At 45.5% G+C, this 21,633-nt stretch overlaps 1 protein-coding gene across 1 annotated transcript in view; it reads right to left on the bottom strand.

Moving 5' to 3' along the window:
* Positions 1-21,413, bottom strand: part of LOC147895896 (nuclear pore complex protein NUP93A-like) — a 108,037-nt gene extending 86,624 nt beyond the window's left edge. The window contains exons 1-6 of the mRNA XM_087382612.1: positions 21,140-21,413; positions 20,002-20,093; positions 17,066-17,132; positions 14,899-14,958; positions 12,770-12,859; positions 11,913-12,167 (exon numbers count right to left, since the gene is read on the bottom strand). Of these exons, the coding sequence (XP_087238738.1) occupies positions 11,913-12,167; positions 12,770-12,859; positions 14,899-14,958; positions 17,066-17,132; positions 20,002-20,093; positions 21,140-21,241 (666 nt within the window). The 5' untranslated portion in view covers positions 21,242-21,413. The remainder of the gene's footprint in view (positions 1-11,912; positions 12,168-12,769; positions 12,860-14,898; positions 14,959-17,065; positions 17,133-20,001; positions 20,094-21,139) is intronic.
* Between the last annotated feature and the right edge of the window lie 220 nt (positions 21,414-21,633).

Below are 21,633 nucleotides of genomic sequence, written 5' to 3'. Positions count from 1 at the left end.
GGGTCGCCAGCCCAATCAGAGTCACTCCAACCTCGGAGAGTGAGCGGGGAAGGAGAGGAGCCACCGGCAGTATATAGGAGCCCGAAAGTAGAGGTTCCCTGAAGATAGCGGAGGAGACGACGAGCAACCTGCCAATGAGAAAGCGAAGGGGTTTGCATAAAGGTACTGAGGGTGCCGACAGAGAAGCCGAGATCCAGCCGAGTGTTAAGGAGCCAGATAAGAGAACCAACAAGCTGGCAGCAGAGGGAGGCATCAGGATAAGCAATGGACCCAGAAGCAGAGAGTTTAGAGTTGGGATCCATGGGAGAAGTGATGGGCCGACAATCAGCCATGTGGAAAGTTTCGAGGAGCTCGTGAACATAGCGCTGCTGAGAGACAAAATACCCCCTCTTGGTCTGCCAAATCTCAAGACCCAAGAAAAAATGGAGGAGGCCCATATCCGTCATCTCAAATTCAGTTTGAAGAGCAACTTTAATGGCAAGGATATGAGTGGTATGACTCCTAGTAAGAATCAGATCATCCACATAAAGAATGATGAAGGTATGAAGCTGTCCTTCATGAAAGAGATAAAGATTGGGATCAGCCAGAGAGCGATGAAGCCCTTGGCGGCAGAAGAAAGTATCAATACGCTGATTCCAGGCCCTAGGAGCTTGCTTGAGACCGTAGAGGGCCTTGCGAAGGCGACAGACCATGGTAGGAGAACGAGAATCAATGAAGCCGGGTGGCTGATCCACATATACCTCTTCTTGAAGATCGCCATTCAAAAACGCAGATTTGACGTCCATTTGAAAAATGGGCCACTGATGGTGGGCCGCAAGAGCAAGGATCGTTCGGATGGTGCTCATCCGGGCGGTAGGTACAAAGGTCTCCCCATAGTCGATGCCGGGTCGTTGAGCATAGCCTTTAGCCACCAGCCGAGCTTTATACTTGTCGACAGAGCCATCAGAGGCGTACTTTGTTTTGAATATCCACCGGACACCGATCACGGAACGGTGAGAGGGACGAGGAACAAGGTCCCAGGTGTGGTTCCCAAGAAGAGCATGAATTTCCGCTTCCATAGCCTGTTTCCAATGAGGCTGGGCCAGAGCCTGAGGAACGATAGTTGGCTCGCGAGTGGCGAGGATGCGAGACATAAGGGCGTAATTGACATGGAGGGGATCAGAAGAGGACGATGGGGGTGGCGATGAGAGCGACAAGGACCATCATCAGGGTGCGGTTCGGAGTAGGGATCCTCAAGACCGGAGGAGCAGAGAGTATCAATGAGCCATCGCGGAACACGTACCGAGCGGGGTTCCAAGGGAGGAGCAGACGAGGTTGGAGCCGGAGAAGGAGGCGGAGGAGAGGGAATAGGAGGAGATGTAACGGGGGACGAGGCAAGTGGAGGGGTAGAGGGCTCCGGGGCATCAGACGGATCTCCAAGAACATGAGGAGAGTCGGAGGATGGCGGAAGGACCTGCTCGTCGAAAAGGACATCCCTGCTCGTCGAAAAGGACATCCCTGTTCACGCAGATGATGCGGCGGCGGGGATCATATAGGCAATATCCAGTGGAGACAGAGTTGTAGCCCACAAACAAGAGCTTGTGGGACTTAGGTTCAAGCTTTCCACGATCAGATTTAGGAATATGAACATAAGCATCACAGCCAAACACTCGAAAATGAGAAACATCGGGCTTAGAACCATAGTAAGCCTGATAAGGAGTCATGCCTGGAACCGCTGATGTCGGAGAGCGGTTAAGAGTATGGATCGCAATCATCATGGCCTCAGCCCAGAGGGACTGAGGGAGCTGACTGTGAGTCAACATTGTCCGAGCCATTTCAATGCTGGTACGATGTTTACATTCAACCACGCCATTATCAGAAGGGGTACCTGTGTTGGCAAATTCCCGTTTGACACCATGACTACTCAAGAACCGATCAAACTCGAGAGAGGTGAACTCACCACCCTTATCAGCACGAAGAATTTTGAGCAAGTGGTTGGATTCTTTCTCGACCAGGGCCAGCCAGGTCTGGAATCGACTGAAAGCCAGATCCTTGTGGGAAAGAAAATAGATCCAAGAATAGCGACTGAAGTCATCAACAAGGAGCATGTAGTACGAGGCTCCCCCCAGTGACATAACCTGCATAGGGCCACATAAGTCGAGGTGAACAACGCCAAGCGGAACGGTGGCACGGCGAGAGGCATGACGGGCGAACGGCTCGCAATGTTGTTTACCCAATATACAAGAGGGACAGAGACCTTGGCGAGTGCCAACGTCAGGGAGGCCGAGGACAAGCTGGTCACGGAATGCACGATGGAGAGCATCAATGCGTAGATGACCAAACCGGTAAGTGCCAAAGGTCGCCAAAGGAGGTGCCTGTAAGGGAGGGAAGGGCGACAAGCTTGTAGATACCATTGGTAGAATGGCCGGTCCAAACCGGCTGTCCTGTAGCACGATCGCGGATGGTAACAGAGGTCACTTCAAACTCGACCTTCATATTGTTTTGACAAATCTGATGAACCGAAAGGAGATGAAAGCCGAGAGACGGAACATAAAGAACACGAGAGGAGTGTTTACCCCCTTTGCCATCAGGAATAATATCAAGAGAGCCCTCTGAATGAACAGGAATAGAGTGCTTGTCGCCAATGCAAACACGACCAAGATGAGGAGTGAGATCCTGGAGCAACGAGGAGGAGGGGGTCATATGCCGAGAAGCCCCACTATCAACGATCCATTCACGAGCATCGGAACTATGGAGAGCCAATGACTCTACTTCAGAAAGGGGTACCGAATTCAAGAGCTCAAGGTGAACAAATGTAGGGGTGGTGGTAAGGGAAGCATCAGCCGCAGCGGCCATGGGTGCGTCGGCTCGTTTGTGTTTGCGGTAGGAACAATTGCGCCAATAATGGCCAGGAGTGCCACAGTGATTGCAATTGCCTTTGGGAGCAAGACGGTCGCTAGAGGGATCCGAAGAAGATGGGCTAGCGGCAGAGGATGGAGCATTCTTGGATCGAGGTTTAGGACGGTGGGCCACAAGAGCCTCAGAAGGGCCATCAGAGGATTTGATGAACTGTTCTTCCTGATCCATCATCATGGGGACAAGTTCCTCCCAAGTGATGGTGCTGAGGCGGCCAGAGGTAATAAGAGAAGAATAGAATGCGGCGTATCGACTGTCTGTAATAACATGAGATAAGAGAGTAATATCCATATCTTCGGAGGAGATATCCTTGCCTGCATGGAGGATGTCCTGATGCATGCTCTGCATTTTATTGATGTGGTCCCGTATGGAAGAGGAAGTAGCCCGATCGAGGCGACGAAGCTGAACTTCCGAGGAGATACGTTTCATGGGAGTGACGCGAAGATACATGCCATCAAGGAATTCCCAAATAGCACGTGCAGAAGTAAGGTGCTTGATATGATTGAGAACCCCTGGTTGACAATTGAGAAAGCTGAACGAGCGCACACGAGCATTCAATTTGTCCCAGATAAGAGGAGCATGCGGATCATCCTCAGGAGTCGGACGAGGGATCCCGGGATCAACAAACTCGGCAAGATCATAAGATTCCAATACGGATGCCATCTGAATTTTCCAAAGGGAATAGTTGGTCCCATCCAACTGTCAAGCATCTGGAAATGTAGGAAGGGTGGGGATGCGTACAGGCTTGTCAGACTCTTGAAAGAAGCTGGACATAGGGGGAACGCAGAGATCCGGAGCGGAATCCTTTGTTTCAGCAGCCATGACTGGAAACAGGGAGTGGACAGCAACCAGGGGCTGAAGAGGGCAGCCGACCAGGAGAATAGGTGCTGGTGAGCAGATCAAAATCTGGAACGGGGCTGCCGACGAGAGGAAGGCATTAAAAATATATATATATATATATATATATATATATATATATATATATATATATATAGGGGAGGAAGAGAGCTCTGTAGTCAGCGGGAAAGAGAGTTGCCGACGAGGACGAGCTCCTTCTACTTCATCACTACAGGAGCTCCAAGATCAGAGAGTATTCTGGTGCTCTGATACCATGTTAATATATGAGCAGTGAGGGAATATAACAGGAAAGCATGAGACACCAGTAGGCCTGAAAGGTTGCTGTAATTCAGCTCTCAATGAAGCAGTAAAATCTAGATACAATCCTCATAAATAGAGGAGAAAATACTGCTCTATAACAGCAATACAAAACCTGTAGTACAGCCTGCTAGAAGAGCCTGAGAGAGACTGTAGAAGGCAGAGTAATGCTGTTCTGAATCTCAGCAATGCGGGCACTCAAAGGCAGCAGCGGAAGCTGGAAGGAGAGGTGCAAATATGAGCTGAGAAGCAGGAATACCAGGGCTGAACTGAAGGACAGCAACAGGCAGGGGTGAAAGATCTGCAAGGGGAGCGAGGGCAGGCAGCAGGGCAGCAGAGGAGCACTGGAGGAGGCAGAGAGCTGCAGGAGGCCTGAGGAGCTGCACCAGAAGATGATCAAAATGAGGAGGGGGAGGGCCCTTATGTAGGGGAGGCCAGGGTAGGTGGTCGGCCCAGTTGGCCTAGGCCGACCAGCTGGTCGGTCAGCCAACTGGGCCGACCAGCTGGTCGGCCAGGGGCTGGTCGGCCAGAGTTGGTCAGCCAGGAGCTGGTCAACCAGGGTTGGTCGGCCTGGTCTGTCCCCCGCTTCGGCCCTGTCTCGTGGGTGCCGGAGTTGTGCTGGAGCGAGTCCTGTGGAGGTCGAAAAAGAGCCTGAATACGGACTAACTGAGACCTCTCTCACTGGGCAGGCACACCCACATCAAAGGCCCTCACTCTGTACAGAACACCTAGAGATGTCAAGCTCAACAGATTTGTGATTAGCTTGGGGAGTACGAGGAGATAAAAATCAGAGGACTGTTGTACCCTTGATCCAAGAGCAAACTCAGGCCTGGATGCACAAAGGACATGAAGCCTCTTCAAATGCTCCATCAATACTCCAGCTCCATAGGTTTGGTTTGAAAATCCAGGAGCTGAGAGGGGGTGTTATCTTGGGCATCTCCTATCTGTGCTATAGGAGCGAGGGTTGATTTATTTATTTTTCAAGAAAATTACTTCATTAAGTATGAATGAAAACCGCAAGAGCAAGCTCAAATGCGGGAGCACATCATGCAATGCATGAGGAAAAACAGCTCAAAGTGAGCTAATAAAGAACCAAGGCAACGGCTGAAAATGCCATCTCAACCCTGAAGGAAACTCAGAGAAGAACGGAGATCCCCTCCAAACTCTGAAAAAAGTAACTCTCCTGGCAATGGTTGCTCTGGAGGATCCTTGCATGATTCGCCCAAATGGCCATCAAAGTGTGTACTGTGTCAATCCAAATATTGGCCATAGTCTAGGAAGGGTGAACCTGGATACCCTCTATCGCCTCTGTACACCTGGCTCTCAAAATATGCCAAGCTGCATTGCTAGCCAAAATCTCCCAAGACGTGTCTACTGAGGCACGAGCAGCTATGAAAGGAGTGAGAGGAACATCCTAGAGGGAACAAGACTCCATTGAGTGTCGCCATACAATGAAAGCTAGATTTGGATCATGTCCCTCGAAAAATACCTATGGGCCAGTAAGAGATAACCAAGCCACTGAACCCCAAGCCATATGAAAGATGATGAAAATCCTAGCAACACCTTTCCAGATTGTCCTCACCCGTCTGCACTCCCAAAGGCAATGTTGTACTGACTCAACTGCCATGTGACAACGAGGACAAGTAGGGTCAGCCCCGAACCTGGATCTCCACAGGCTCACTGCAATCCCTCCATGAATAGAAAGCCAAAAGAAAAGAGTAATGTTTCTATTCCTGAGGGATTTCCAAAGCCTACGCCAAAAGTTCTTCCGAACAGCTGCAAAAATCTGAAAACTATCCCAATGTGGTGCTCTGGAGGGCCTCCAAACCTCTACTGATGAGTTGAAACCTCCGAGCATTTCTAACTATGTAGCGAAAGAAGGGAAAGCTCTTCTCTCGGTGCCCCTCATCAATCCATTCCCACTCCCCTGGGTCCCACTGTAAGAACCTAATAGGGAAACCACCATACAACCAAAGTCTCCAAGAACCCAACGCAAGGAGAATAGGATCAGGGTCAAGATACCACTATGAATCCTTGCCCCAGTCCATGAATCCTGCAATCCTGACAAGCTGAAATGCAACCTCCAAAAGAATATCATCAGAAGATCTTATAAGTCTACCTCCCAACTGAACATCAAAGACAAGGGTATCCTCATGTGCATCCTACAATGCAATGATCTGCAACAGAATGCATGTCCCTGAAAACGCTCCCCACCAAGTGGACTCTATAAGCGGCATGTCATCTGTGTCAATCCACTCTAGCAGAATGGCTGCCTGTATCTGTTGTATCCTGAGTGCACTCCCTCTGAGGTGGCCAACTGCTAAAAGTCTCTGATCCTCTGAAAGTCTCATAAAGGCCTACCAAGCCGCCTATCGTAAAGGCAAGTTAAAACCGAAAACTGAGAGTGGGAAATAAACAGCAATATCTTCACGCCATCGACGGAATTACATGCTCCAAAGGCTCTCCCTCACTCCCTCTCTCTGAACAAACACTAGGGCCCAGGACAAATTGTCGGGCTGGACCCCCCCGAAGGTCTTTATTACTTTACAGAAATTCTGTTACAGAGTTCAGCATGAGCTGTCACGTAAGTCTCTCCTCAAACCTGAAAAGAATTTCCTGACTTACAAGAGCTTCAAGCCCCATTCAATTTGGCAACATGCCACTTGTCTAAAATCTAGACTAACTCTTATTACAAGCCACTTAGGGCCATTCTGGAGTCTTCAAGGCTCTCGGTCACACGAACCGCTTCCTAGGTGCTTGTCAGGCTCCCATTTCGCTTAGGAAAAATAATCCTTCCTAGTACCTGCAACAATTAATTAAAGCGCACCACCATGGTACCCATTAATTGTTAGCGCTTTGCATGCAAATAACACACTGTGGACTAATCCTAGTCACGGTGGGCGTCCCCACTGAACACATGTGCACATCTAAACAAATATATATATAAATATATATATATATATATTTTCTCTGGTTGACCGAGGTCAACACTCTTGATTATAATTAAAGAGCTTCGACCAAAGGTCAAGGCGCTTTAATTATAGCCAAGTCTCTCCAACCGAGGTTGGCACATCTTGGTTAACCGAGGTTAACCCCTCTTGGCGCATGCCAAGTCTTGTTGACCGAAGTCAACATTCTCTGACCGTAGTCAGGTTTACTTGACTGGAGTCAAGTATCTTTGACCGTAGTCAATCCTTTGACCATTAAAATGACTCTTTGACCGTAATTAACACATATAACATTCTTTAATTAAGATCAAATAAATGGTCAACTGTACTTTGACTTAGGATATTTACATTGTGGTGACACAAGTCCCCTCTCCCATCTAGACCACTACATATAATGTGACACTCCAAGTGGCCTGCCATGATGATCCAAAATCGAGTCATTCCACATGACTGGCTGCCTGTGAATGTCTTCACGAGAAGTGGGTGGAACTCTGCGAAGTGTATTTCCGAAGCAGCCCCAAGCTTTCAGAATAGCAACAATGAGAGGGAAAGGGGGGGATTTGAGATGGAGTGAAGTAAAGATCCATCTACTGCTGTCTAACCAATCTACCCCATGAGAAGGGGTGCAAGACTAAATGCTACATGAGAAAAAATCCTTCCAAGGCTCCTGTCCAGGCATCAATCCATGTACTACAAACTTGCAGAGCAAGACCATACACTGCAAGCTCGGGTCAATAATATTGAGACCCCCTTCTCCTGTGGAGAGAATGAGGGTCTCCCAAGCCACCCTGGCTACATCATCTGAGGTGCCATCTAAACCGCTCCATAGAAAGTTCTTGATAAGTCTCATGAGCTGAGCGATACAACCTCTAAATCTACACCAACATGAGCAAACAAACCAAGCAGTGGCCAACAATACCTGGTTCACAACCACAACTCTGGATGCAAGTTCAAGTCTGACTGAACTCCAAAAGATGAGTTTCCTCTTGATACTCTCCAACACGGGAGCGAACTGCTGTGCCGAAGAGATGCCCAACCCAACTTGGCATCCCAGATACCTGACCGAAACTCCCCTCTGAATCCAAGTGAACCCTGTGTCAATCCCCCAGACTGGAGTGTCCTCATCACTAATCCAAAAGCCATTGGATTTGTTCCAACTAATGTGTGCACCTGCTGCAATGCAAAACAAATCCAATGCTGTCTTGAATGAATTCAGTGTCTATGGAGTGGCATCCAAAAACACAACCGTGTCATCTGTCAACTCACTGTCTAAGAGCTCATCCTCCTGCCTCAGAGGAATCCTGAGCCCTACGATTCCAGCTTGAGTTCTAATGTAATAGCTCATAGCCTCAGCCACAAAAAGGAATAAAAAGGGGCTAGGGAGCATCCTTGACGAACTGATCTTGTAATCTCAAACCTGTCTCCCCTGACTCCACTAATAAGAACCTGGCTATGGGCTGATCTGTAGAGGACAGACACCCCTCTGATCCATGCATCTGAGAAGCCAAAACGAGTAAGTGTGCCCTCCAGAGAGCCCCAGTCTACCTTGTCATAAGCTTTCTCAAAGTCCAAGAGTAGAATGGTCAACCTGTGGCCATTATGCATGGCCCAATCCGAAGCCTCCCAAAATGAGAAGATGTTATCAAAGATGCTCCTGCCATGCACAAAACCCGTCTGCATATCATGGATAAGATCTGATAGAAAGGACTACAGACGAAGGCTGATAGCTTTAGCTAGGATTTTGTACAAGGTACTCAGCAAGGTAATCGGTCTCCACTGAGACACTAAATTCTTGCAACCCCCTTTCGGAATCAAATGAATGAGACCCTCCGTAAGTGAGTCTGGCATCTCACTCGAGTCCCATACACCCTACAGGGCTGAGGTAATGTGATCCCCAATCTGATCCCAAAAAGTAATAAAAAATAAGGGGATAAGTCCATCTGAACCAAGACACTTGCCCTTGTGAAGGACAGAGAGAGCAGTCCTAAACTCTACGTTGGTGAAGGGTGCATCAAGTGAAACAATCATATCCCCCGTCACCAACCCAGGTAAGTGTCGCCAAATAACCACTCTAGCATTATCTGTGGCTTGAGTGTCTGGATCTGTTGTAAGAAGGGAGACATAGAAATCGATGGCAACTTGCAAGACGGCATCTAGATATGTTTGAAGAACTCCACCTGAGTCAACAAGCTGTGAGACTCTCTCTCTACTATGTCTAGAGCCAAGAGTAGAGAAGAATTGCATGTTGACCCTACCTCCCTTTTGTGTCCAAAATGACACTGGCGTGAAAGGCATACTCTGCTCTCTGATCTAAAAGTGACTACTGTTGAGCCCTTGCTGCAACAAGGCGCTCCTGAATCCAAGCATCTGTAGGCCTCTTCTGCTCCTCCCTCTAGAGGACACCCAACTGTTGGCGAATACCTATCTCACACCTGAGGATCTCACACCTTCTGATACGAGCAACTGAAAGATAAAAGTCACTGATATCAAAGAGGGTTGCGGCTAAGTCTAAAGGAGAAAGCTGCCCATCCTGAAAATGAGATGCCCAGGTCCTTAACACTGTCGCTGTAAGGCCCTCCTCTACAGAGAAAGAATCCGGAATCCTAACACTCGCAGAGCGGCGCCTCACATGGGGATCTGAGACCATCAAAACCACTGGAAAATGATCCGAAGTGAACACCCCAGCTGCAATGCAAACAGTACCACCTTTGTCAAGAGTCCAATCATCCACATAAAATCTATCAATCCGTGCATGTATAGGCATCTGCAATCTCCTATTCGACCAAGAAAACATGAGAGAATGTGGCTGAGTGTGAAGCATCATCATGCCAAGCATCCCTGCCACTGTACTGAAAAAGGAAGGCATCCCACACTGCTCTCTCTAGGGAGTGAATGCCACCTTCCCTACCACCCCTTTTGTCTGAGAGCATTTCAACCATGTTGAAATCGCCTCCTATAACCCAACCAAGAGAGGAGTTCCTCCAAATAAGAAGATGATCTCCTCTAGAATTGGGTGCATAAAGGTTTAAGAGACCAACCTTATAAGTTATGCCCATCAATCAGAAGTATAATCCACTAAGCTCTGGAAGGAATTTATAGAAGAAGAAATAGAAATGCAAGTACCTCCCCTGGTGCCCAAGGCGGGTGACCAAAAAGTGTGGCCTGAAAGAAGCTTACCCGACAATCCCTGGCATCCAATTTGTGTTCCTGAATCATCAAAATGTCCATGGGACCCCCAATAACACCTGAATGAAGTTGGTTACGAATCAATTGCCTGTAGTGGCGGTGAGGTACATCCCCGAGGCCCTGAACGTTCCAACTGACAATCCTCATCTACGAGAGGAGGCGGCCGAATGGAAGATCCTACCCGACCTGGTAGCGGAGAAAGCCCACTCCTGCGAAAAAATCCTCCTATCAAGAGAAGGGAAGTCAACTAGGGAAAGCACACACCCCCTTGCTGAGGGGGAAACTCTGTCTTGAAAGATGTGCTCCCCAAGCATGGAGGGTACAAACTCCTCTGCCTCAAACTGAACCAAGTCTACCAGAACTGAAAATGAATTCCTGCGAAGAACCTTTGGCGCAGGAGTGCGAAGAAGCCCTACGGAAGGAGGAGTGGAACCAATAACCCCCTTACCTCTATCTAGTGTAGATAGATGTGGCCACAACTCCATGACCTCAGCCACAATTTTGTCAATGTTTTCAAGTAAAGCACGGGTCTCTGCAGAAAGGTTCTCCCTAGATGAGCGCTCCTATATCTGAACAGGGTGAGGAGCAGTCTCATTTGCACATGGAACCAAGACAGGGATGTCTCCTACCTAAAGAGACGAGTCCGCGGCCCTGTCAGTGGTAGCCTGAGGTACTGGCTCACCAATTCTGACAAGCACCCAGCGGGAGACGACCGAAGCAGGACGGTTGACTGTCCTCTCCGCGCTGTAGAAGTACCAGGACAAGAGACTGATGGTCCTGGCTGTGAAGTCAAAGGTTTAGCAGCGCGTGAGGCAGTAGGAACTGGTCGTGCAGAAGGTCCAAAGATAGTGGTAGATTCTTCCTGTAAAATAGTTAGTTGGGGACTTTGCCAGGGCATTTAGTCAAGGCAAGCAGTCATGGTTGGGGGCTGAGTTAAGGGTTGGAACAGGGCCAGGTTTATGGCCTGGTTAGGGCCTGGTAAAAGGTAATTTAGGGCTGGCTATTGCCACCCAACCCAAGGAGCCAGACTAGGTCGGCAGTCCTATAAATAGGGCCAATGTGCCCTTGTATTGTGTGATCTTCCATGTGGTGGTTTTCTCAGCAGTAAAGAGCAGAGTCCAGCATATGTTTTTGTAATTGTTTGCAGTTGTATTGCACAGAACCTAATCGCAGTGCATTCTCTCTCTAGAAACAAGCCTGCATCTCACCTCCACAGGCATACTTCTGCTGCATACTCTGACATCTCTGACAGAAAACACATAATACTAAACCATGGGGTACCTCCCGGATTACAAAATCTTCAATTGTTTCAGATTTTCAATGCAACAGCATCACAGATGATACAATTATAACACCACAGAAATCCTGCCAAAAGATAGTGACGTCACTTCCAGATTGCCCTCAGCATATCGCCACACAAAACAATCAGCATACAACCAAAAACCACAAACCATTGACAGTCCCTCTCTCTCTTCTACCCTGTTCATGGCCCTGATGCCATATAGATCTCGAATACTATGTTAAAGCGCCCCCAACATGGAAGCAAGGCTTTCTTAGTAACCAAGGCAGCAAGTCTTGATAATAGCTCATCTATTTGACAATGCCTTATACCTTTGACAAGGTATACCACTTGTGATGAAATCGATAAAACCATTGTCAGTCCATTTTTGTCAACAAAGGGAGAAGCTCGTATAAATAGTATAGAAAGGCCAATGTACAGGAACTTACTCTGAAGGATGTTCCATGCTCTCTTGCAGCATTCAATTTGATGATTACGCTTGCATATGCTGCAGCCTTTCTTTCAAGCAATGTTTTATGCACCAAAACATTTGGTTGCATCACTTGTAAAGACTTTGGCCCAGATGCCACCATATGACTCCGTAAGCTTTGCTTTGTGCTCACAGATGGGGACCCTAGAGCAGGTGTAAGTGGCAAACGGCTTAAATTGTGTAAAAAATCACGCTTTTCCTTCTGCCAGTCATCCTGCAAGGACATCCAAACCAAGAAATGAGATAGATTTGCCAATGTGCTCTGATGCATGCATCAAAATAATGCCTCTGTATGAATTCAGTGATATTACAGTATGTTGAAACTGTATTCCTGAACTAGTACATTTCGTGAAAGATTACACAGCGTGTCCAGCAAGAAAAAAAATTTGCAGTCAATACTTATTGAAGCACTATACAAAGTAAAATTATAATGAAGGTTATAAGCTGGTCCTGATTCATCTCATCAAACTCCAGAAAGAGAAGGATGTTAAGTATTTCCATTTCGACGAGCACCGCTAGTGCTAGTCTTGAAAAGTCAGCCAACAAAGTTGCAGAGGATCATAAATATTCAACCTAGCCAACAATGCCAAGTTAAAGCTCCAATATATTATCCTGGTGATTCAGCACCATCAAAACAGGGATTGTAAAAAAACTCATTTGACATTGAAGAAAGCAGAAACCTTGTGGGGCATTCATTGCTGAAAGTCAGAAAAGCATTCCAAAATCAAGATTATTCCAGAACTAGGCAACTAAATGTTCGTGGGAATCCTTAGGGCCATGGGAGAATATATGTTCATTAGGAAAGAGAACACTTGCCTCAAGAGCTTTCATCATAAAGTCATTGAATGCCCGAAGGTTGTCTTTTTGAGCTTCTTGTATTGCAGAAAGCATTGTCATTTCATGCACCTGTCCGAGTAAGCATATTAATATGCATCAAATCTTACACAAAAGTGACCAGTAAAAAAGTGAAGAATCTCATTCTTGAGCCATACAACGTCAAAATCAATTCTCAATCTTTGATCAAAACCCAACTGCAAGCAGGACCTTAGCAACAAAAGTGCATGTTAATACACATTACTTAAGCTCATGTCAAATACAGCAGTGCTACTCATGGACATCAATCCAGCATCGATAAACTCCTCCTTGCGAAAGGCTTGTGAAACATGCTTACTCATCTGAGAAGATTTTTATCTAAAGTATACTAAGATGACCAAGCTAGAGACACCACACGTCCTCTCAACAAAGTATGCAAGGTGCTAGCAGGAGTTGGAGAGGGAAGTACATAGCCTTGGGAGTTGCAAATGGTCTGATAGGCTTGGTTGGCGGTCAAGGATGCAAGCAAGAGGTAAAGAGCCCATAACAAAAGCCCTTCACAGTTGCCAATACATTCACCAGTCTCGCTAGGAGCACAGTAATGCAAAAAGAGATGGAGAGCCAGAACCATATTTGAGCTACAAAACTAATGACATGGTTTGTACATTTGGCATTCTATCGATGCCCACATACCCTCACATGAAGCATGACCTTTCACAAGAGCAACGTTCCAATATAGAATTCTCCAAAGCATCAATATCATATCCACGGTGTGGCAGCCTAGTATATTTCTCCAACCCTCAAGGGCAAATTACTTCAATGGTAGAATCACTAGCAACAACCATTTGGACGGTTTGGTCCATGGACTACATCCATGGTGCTCCCACAATGATTCCAAGCTACAACCAACCTTAAGGATTTAGAGTCGGAAGTTTTTAGCCACCATACAATGAAAGTGCCTACACAATGAAATATCATCACTTCTTACCACAAAAACAATAGTATGAAGGTCCAAACCACAACCTCCTCCACACCAGTACATGTATCTTAAAATGGTGTTATAGACAAAAGTCAATCAAAATTGTCCAAATGCATACTAAATGACCCCACTAGAAAAAATTACCATATGAACTACATCTATATTAAATACACATATACATATATAAATGAATTCAGGAATATGCCCTAGAGGCATTATGTGTATGTATGTATGTATATAGAGAGAGAGAGAGAGGAAGAAAGTTTACTGAAATTCTTCAAAAGAGAGAGAAAGAGAGAGACACACACTTGCCTTCAAAACGCTAGAACATATCCAATCTCACAATGAGTAAATGAGAAAAATGAAAGACAAAAATAACTCAGTAAGCCAAGCTACGCTTATATTCTCATCGCCAAGGATGAAATCCATTAATTCCGATACTAATAGAAGCGCACTTTCGAGAGAATGTGTTCATTACAATTTCATTGAGCCACAACGATTGTAGACATACACATTTAATTTAGAAGCTCGCTTGTGAGAATTCCTTGCAATTTCATTGAGCCAGAATGATTGGATTGTAGACATGCACATTCAATTTAGTATGGTTACCAGCAACTACTCCAAGAAAGTAATTGTAACATGGAGTTACACAAATGCACTGATAAGAATAGTACCTTCACATAAACATCTTTTCTGCACTCTATGAAAACCCTTAGCTGTGAGGCTTCAGCATTCCCAATTCCAAAAATAGGCCCAGTTCCAATCCATATTTAATTGACCTTGTTTTTCCTAATAACCTACCAGGGGCAAGAATAGCGACCTTTCAAGGATCAACCATAAGTAGGAATAGCAATTCAATCTCTGTTTATCTTGCCGAGAGCTAATTCACTGAAGTATGGTTTTTGAAAGCTATATTCTATAATTAAATAGACACTATATGCAATTTGTCAATTTCTATTTGTAGATTCCGATGAAATATTCTCTCTAAATCGGTGTGATAAAACTTTGCAACAAAAACAGTACAGAGAGGTGCTTCAGAGCTCAGGACCGCAGGAAACTGTGCATTTCTATTATGTACAAGTCTCTATTCCTAGCTTGACAAACTGAAAATAAGAACTTGTAATATCAATCAACAAGCAGAGGACAGCACTACCTGCTGCAGATACTCCTCCACGCTTGTTGCCTCCACTGGGAAAACATCTTCAAAGCTTGTCTACAGAAAAAAATTCATCAGAGCTGTCAGACAGGACAAGAGAAGGCTTTGTGCCTGAACGAATGAATTGGAAAAGCAGTCATGCCAAAATATGATGAGTGTGTTCCCATATTGCAAATAAGTTTTCTCTCATGATTGAAGACTATAAACTTGCTACAACTGTCCACTTGCTGCATACGGTGAAGTTTTGTCCCATGCTGGTTAGAGAGCTACAACCATCCTCTTCCATTACATTCAAATTTTTTAAGAAAATCTATGACAAACTTCATATTCATATATAAGGTGAAGAGATAATATTTACATAAAGCATTCATACAAAGACAGGACACTTATGATATTTCGTAGCAACTTAGTTGACTGAATAACTTAGCATCAGGCCATAGCCAACTTGCCCGACTACTTTCCTAGTTATGTTATAAATGTTTAGTGGAAAATTGTGAGCAACTATTTAGTTCCATATTATTAATTTCATGGACTCATGCATGCAATTCCGTTGTGGCATTTGCATTTGCCTTTGAGAAGAACTTAAACAACATCTTCAGTACCCACACGCACTTGCGCACTCTTGTTTCAAGGTGGGGTAACCTTCTGAATTGGCTGTAAGGGTGGTGGGGTAACCTTCTGAATTGGCTGTAAGGGTGCAGCTAGCTAGCTCTCTCTCTCTCTCTCTCTCTCTCTCTCTCTCTCTCTGTGACTATAGTGCACAATGCACACACACATAGAAATGATAAACAATTAAATTGAGATGAGGGAAGTCTCTCTCTCTCTCTCTCTCTCTCTCTCTCTCTCTCTCTCTCTCTCTCTCTGTGACTATAGTGCACAATGCACACACACATAGAAATGATAAACAATTAAATTGAGATGAGGGAAGAGAGTGTGCGAGGAATGACCCAAAATGCAAAAGGTAAGAGGGAGAACTAGCTGGCTGTCCAAAACAGCCAGCTCGGGCTTCCAAAAGCCCCAAACTTTCCAATAGGGCACAAGGGCCTGCAATGACCACAAAGGACAGACCCAAAAGTGGCCCATGAGGGGAGGGAAGGAGAAGTGAGCTGACAGAGGGAACACATGGAGGAAAAAAGAAGAAGAAGAAAAGAGCAGGGGTTTAGGGGTGCGGGAAGGCGCACGCGGGGGGGGGGGGGGGGGGGCATGGAGATCCCCTTATAGGGGCTGGAGGGCTGAGCCAACCTCCCCAAACTGGCCGACTTTTCAGTCGGCTGTTTGGCTAGGCCCTTGGCCCTATAAAAGCAGCCCTTGGGAGCATAGTGGCCAAACAAAGTGTTTTTTCAGGTCGAACGTCACCAGATGTTTCTAGCAGAAACGTTTCTAGAAAAAGTGCCACTTCCAGATGAAACATAGGTTTTTTCCTTTTTTGTTTTGGGGTGGGATTTGGGGGGGGGGGGGGGGGCCTGTTTGTCCTTTCTGCTTTTTGCTCAGTAAATGGCATGACTACTAAGAAGTGAGATTGGACACAACAACTTAAAGGGTATTCATTCACCTTCATGTGTTTCAACTTTCTTCTTGCAAAAATGGAGCCAAAGTTGTGCACAGCTGGAGAAATGATACATGCATCTCTACGTCTGTACACATGGATGCATGTGCATGTAGAGAAAAATAATTAAGCTTCGATACACCAGAAATTGATCTGTGATCTGCTTATGTCTTTGCTTTCTTCTTTGAGTTTGATTTGAAAAGAAGAGGCAGAATACATACAAACAAGCATAAAATTATCAAGAGCGCAAATAAAAGATTATGCTGCACTGCCCAGAAATGATACATGCATCTCTACGTCTGTACACATGGATGCATGTGCATGTAGAGAAAAATAATTAAGCTTCGATACACCAGAAATTGATCTGTGATCTGCTTATGTCTTTGCTTTCTTCTTTGAGTTTGATTTGAAAAGAAGAGGCAGAATACATACAAACAAGCATAAAATTATCAAGAGCGCAAATAAAAGATTATGCTGCACTGCCCAGACCAACTTCCTTTGTCAAAACAGGAGTCTGTTGACAAATGTTTAAAGCTACAGGAGAATATAGTCAGCTCTTATAAATAACTACATATATATCACAATTTTGACAATAAACATCGGTTTCAAAGCTCTCACCTTTAGTTCAAAAGACTTCAAATCTCGTGTAAGTTGATCTGCATCGATTCCTTCTCGTGCAAGTAATCTAGAAAATGAAGGATTCAGTTTCATGAAGCATGCACTCTTAGAAAAGCAGCATACATCACACCAGATTATCAAGTCCGTGAGGCCAGAAAGTGCATCGCAACAAAAATAAAAATTAATGAATAATCTTTCAGCTGAATAACAATTTGAAAATACAACACCACAAGTTTCATTCCATAACATCCACATAGAAGCACAGAAGGAAAATGAAACAAAAAGTCATCATATGCCTCTATCAAAAGAATCGAAGGAGAAAACAGCCAACTTTCACTAAGAAAAGCTCGCGGAAAAGGAGATGCAAAGCATGTACAAGAGTGCAAAAGATCACACCAAAACACAAGTCGATCCCTATTGTAGACATAAAGTGTGTTTCCAAACCCTAGCTAATTATTGGCCAATCTTCAGGCAAGCTGCCCTACTCAGCTTATTTGATGCATGCTTTCAAAACTTGATCTGAAATCATGTACCTACACATTAACTTCTAGCACTCTCCCCCAATTCTCCTACAGCCCAGCTTTGTAACCAAACATCTGGATAGCCAAACAACAATCATGGAAAAACAAGGTTTCAAATCCAAAAAGAGTCCCTCAAAGTGTATACCACAGAGATCATGAGGCAAAGATAGCATGGGTTTCAAAACCGTGCAAGACAATAGCCCCAATGGCTGACTCTTGGACAAGAGCTCCAATGGTTCCTTCTATGGACATTCTCATTCTTCAGGAGCATAGATTTTTAAAGGGCAAACATCCGCATGAGTGGGCCTCCTCTAAGAGCATTTCATCCCCAGCAATGAAGTGTCCCCTTCCTTCCCTATTCCCCCCTCCATTGCTCTTACCTTGCTTCCCTCTCTCCTCCTTCCTTTGCCCTCTTTGTGGAGCAACATTATTGTGGCAGTTAAGGTGGCCCCTCCGAGTCTAGCTAGAGGACCTCAAACGGTAGCATCCTCAATTCCCACCTCTAATCACATTCCGCTTATACTATAGGACAAGAAGCAAGTTGAGCATGCACTACACAACCTCAATGATAGAGCAATCACATTCTCTCCCCTATATGTCTTAATCTCTCTTTTTGTTTGAGATCTTGCTTATTTTCGGATTAGCAACATATAGGATACTAGATTTAGTGCTTGTTACAGACAAAACGAGATGTCCTTTCAAGAGAGAGCATAGCTAGACCTGCTCCTATGGGAGTCTTTGGCTTGGTCTAGGAAGGTGTCACCTCTTGTTGATGATGGGAAGGGGGAAGGACATGGTCTCCTTGCCGATGCATGCAAGATGAGAGGGGATCACAATGGCATCTATGGCTAGCTAGTGGGGAGGTGGGAGAGGCTGACAGTAGCGACAAGGGAGGAGTAGGGTGAGAGCCGTATTTTGAGTAGAGGCAAGTGGAGGAGCTTGGGGGTGGCTCCATGGGTGGAGAGATCGAAGGAGGCACAGGGGCTATCATGGGGAGGAGGATGTGTGGGATGGGGTCTATTAGGGAGCCTCCAAGGCAAAAGTCTCAAAAGCTAATGGAGCCTTCACGACTTTGTATCCATAGGTTTCCATGCAATTCTGCTCCTAGTCTGTCAATTGTAGTAACTCTGTATGCTCTTGTAGAAACTCAAAACACAATGTGCAATAGGAGTCTTTTTTTGCCCAACCACGCCCTAGGCACACTACTAAGAAGACTTTGGGTGCACCTATTGCCACCGCTATGCATAGTGGTCACTTGCTATTTTGGGTGTCAGTCCAATCAAGACACTAACATCACTTAGGACCTAGGACCCATATTAATTGTCCTAACTAACCTCTAGGCCACTTAAGCCCGTTGTTAGGTGACTCAAAGCTAACCACCAATGACCATTGCCTTACTCCTATCTTCCTAACCTAAGGTGTTCTCCTCCTAGAAGAAGGGAAAACTTGCATTGGTAGTGGCGAGGGAGGAGGATGCCAGGTGGGCTCTTGCTGTTGTGGCTTGACTAATCACCTTCCCCTCCTTGATGGCCAGTAGACCTTGGGCCAGCCTTATCCAAATCGCCAAGCTCCTTACAATGATGACACTGTTTAGGAGCCTAGCAACCTCCAAATGCTAGTACACAAGCCCTCTGGTTGGGTCTAGGGTGGAGGGGTCCGTGACTACAAGTCAAACCTTTGGCACCCCATCATCCACGAGAACTGAGGTTGCTGTCGTGGGGGATCCCAAACCTGGCACCAATTGAGGAGATGATACTCTTGCACTCTTGTGAAGTATCTAGTACTCCTGTGGCATGCCCGGGAATTGCAAAGTCACTGGGTGCCTTGGGATTTTATGATGTGTCTTCTATGTGAAATTGTGGTACCAAGGTGTGAAGAAAACCAAGTGTGGTTCGGGGTATATGTGTGAACTTGGAGAAGTGTCTGAGCCTTTTTAGGACTAGACATCCGGATCAAGAAAGCCCCACGTTCATATATGGTCAGTTTATGGATGTGATCACCTTTAAGAGCAAGGCTCGCCTGAACAGTAAGGCGCATCAAGTGCCCAATGCTGAGCGGCTTGCCAAAACACTATTTGCGTGAGGTTATGAGTGACATATTGCTTCATTCTAATGAATTTGCAAAGGAGCAGGTCTAAAGAAATCTGATAGAAAAAGGAGAATATTTTGCAATAACAGGCAAGGTCCTTAACCCATACTATTTTATAGTCTGCAGTTAAGGCTACACCAGGGGGAGCTGCTCCCAACCTCAAAACAGCCGCCTCCAACCTAGCCAAGAGGGCTTCAATTCTCTTGATTCATGCTAGCTGCCTATTATAAAAATGATACCCATTACGAAGAAGAACGGTAGTGAGAACCACATCAGTATGCTTTTCTAGGTATGCAGTTCATCAAAGCAGGATTATAGAAAACAGACCTTGTAGCCGCAATAGCCTGACTGGGAGCTTCTAGTCGTGACGTTCTTGATTTTAGCTTCCTCGACAGGGTCTCCAACTGGTCCAGGTTTCTCTGATCAAATTCATGACCGATTTTAAACAAACTGCTATCAAAGATAACACAAAAGTTGACAGAAACCCACCAAATATGTTTTTTTCCTATGCACAACCATTCCCTCCTGCCTGACCACTAGTTGTTACTAATACGCCCACCTTCGTATTGGTAATTCAAAACATTGCAATGTATCGTTAACTACGAGAAGCAGATTCCTGTAAACCAAACTAAGCATTTTGATCATCATGAAGAGTCCTGCCAAGTTAAGAGAAACAGATTGAGGCTTAAACACGGTTGAATCGCAAATCCATTCAAGCTTCCAATCCAGTGTTCACAGAAAACCTGCAAACTATATACCATGAACCTGTAACATTTTCATTTTCACCTGTAAAAATTATTTTCTCAATTTTGTAAAATCTGCAAAATTTTAGGCAATTTAGTTATATTTTAGCTAAAAGGTCGGCAAATTCTCAGGAAAAACCTTCAAAATTTGAAACCCCAAGTTTTATGGTTTGTTGAGAAAAATGTTTTCTGTAAACACTGTTCCCATCAATAGCAACACAGTATGTCAGGCACAATAACACTCTCTTGCTGGTGCATCAAATGGTAACTTTATGTTTCTCTCATTAGGATTGCATTATGCTGAGAGACCATATGGCTCCTTTAATATGTCGACATGGTAGCTTTGTGAATCACATAACCGTGATCCGCCAATTCCTTTTTTTCCCAGAGAATCATCGTGAACAGCCAACTCCGAAAATCTAAGTAGGTGCAGGCTAATTCTGCCGAGTTCTAGGATCTTCTGTCGTGATCAGAACACCAACAAGATCGGCTCAGAAAAGGTGGCGATGCAATGGCGAACTTTAGATTTCCTCATGCAAACAAGAGACGCAAAAACAGCTAGACTGAAAATCCCAGGCTATACTGTTGTGTGAAGGTCAAAATGGAGGGAGCTAGGCTGCGAAGCAACTACTGTAAACGAGAAGGGGGGCAAAAGAGATTGCAAACAACACACAGCAGCCCAGTTGTCGTCGTGAGAGCCAAAAAGGGAGCGAGGAGAGCACCTGGAGGGGGGGGAACTGAGCCGAAGGAGTGGCAGACTGCAGAAGCTGAGTGGAGTTGTGGAGGAGATCGGCCCAGGTCCTCATCTCTGTGTCGCTCGCCATGGCTACGGAAGGTGGATGACGGGAGTAAGCACTGTTTTGGCGCCCTATTCCATTCTATTTCTATTGATGAAGCACCTCCTCCTCGCATTTGAACTTCATCAATCAATACCTTTATAAGGTCTTCCTTTTTCAAAAGTTTTTGCTTCCAATGTTTTTGCTTAGGGTCTTTAACACCTTGAGGCAGCCAATAGGAAAAAAGAAAACCGCCAAAGGCTTTACACATTGAGGCTCTGCCCTCCGCACAATGGGAAAAAAGAAAACCAATGGCCCCCGCCAACTTCTTCCCACACTGCCCACCACACTTCCTACTTTGACTGGGCTGCCATGTTATTCCCAAAATCTCCCCATCCATCTTTGGCTGCCCACACATGCACACCCATTCTTCCTGCCAA

This window comes from Dipteris shenzhenensis, chromosome 12 (assembly GCF_047967505.1).
Source record: "Dipteris shenzhenensis isolate YYH24624 ecotype China chromosome 12, Dip_SZ_1.0, whole genome shotgun sequence".
In the NCBI taxonomy this organism is placed as follows: Eukaryota; Viridiplantae; Streptophyta; class Polypodiopsida; order Gleicheniales; family Dipteridaceae; genus Dipteris; species Dipteris shenzhenensis.
This window is presented reverse-complemented; position numbering and strand designations above follow the sequence as displayed.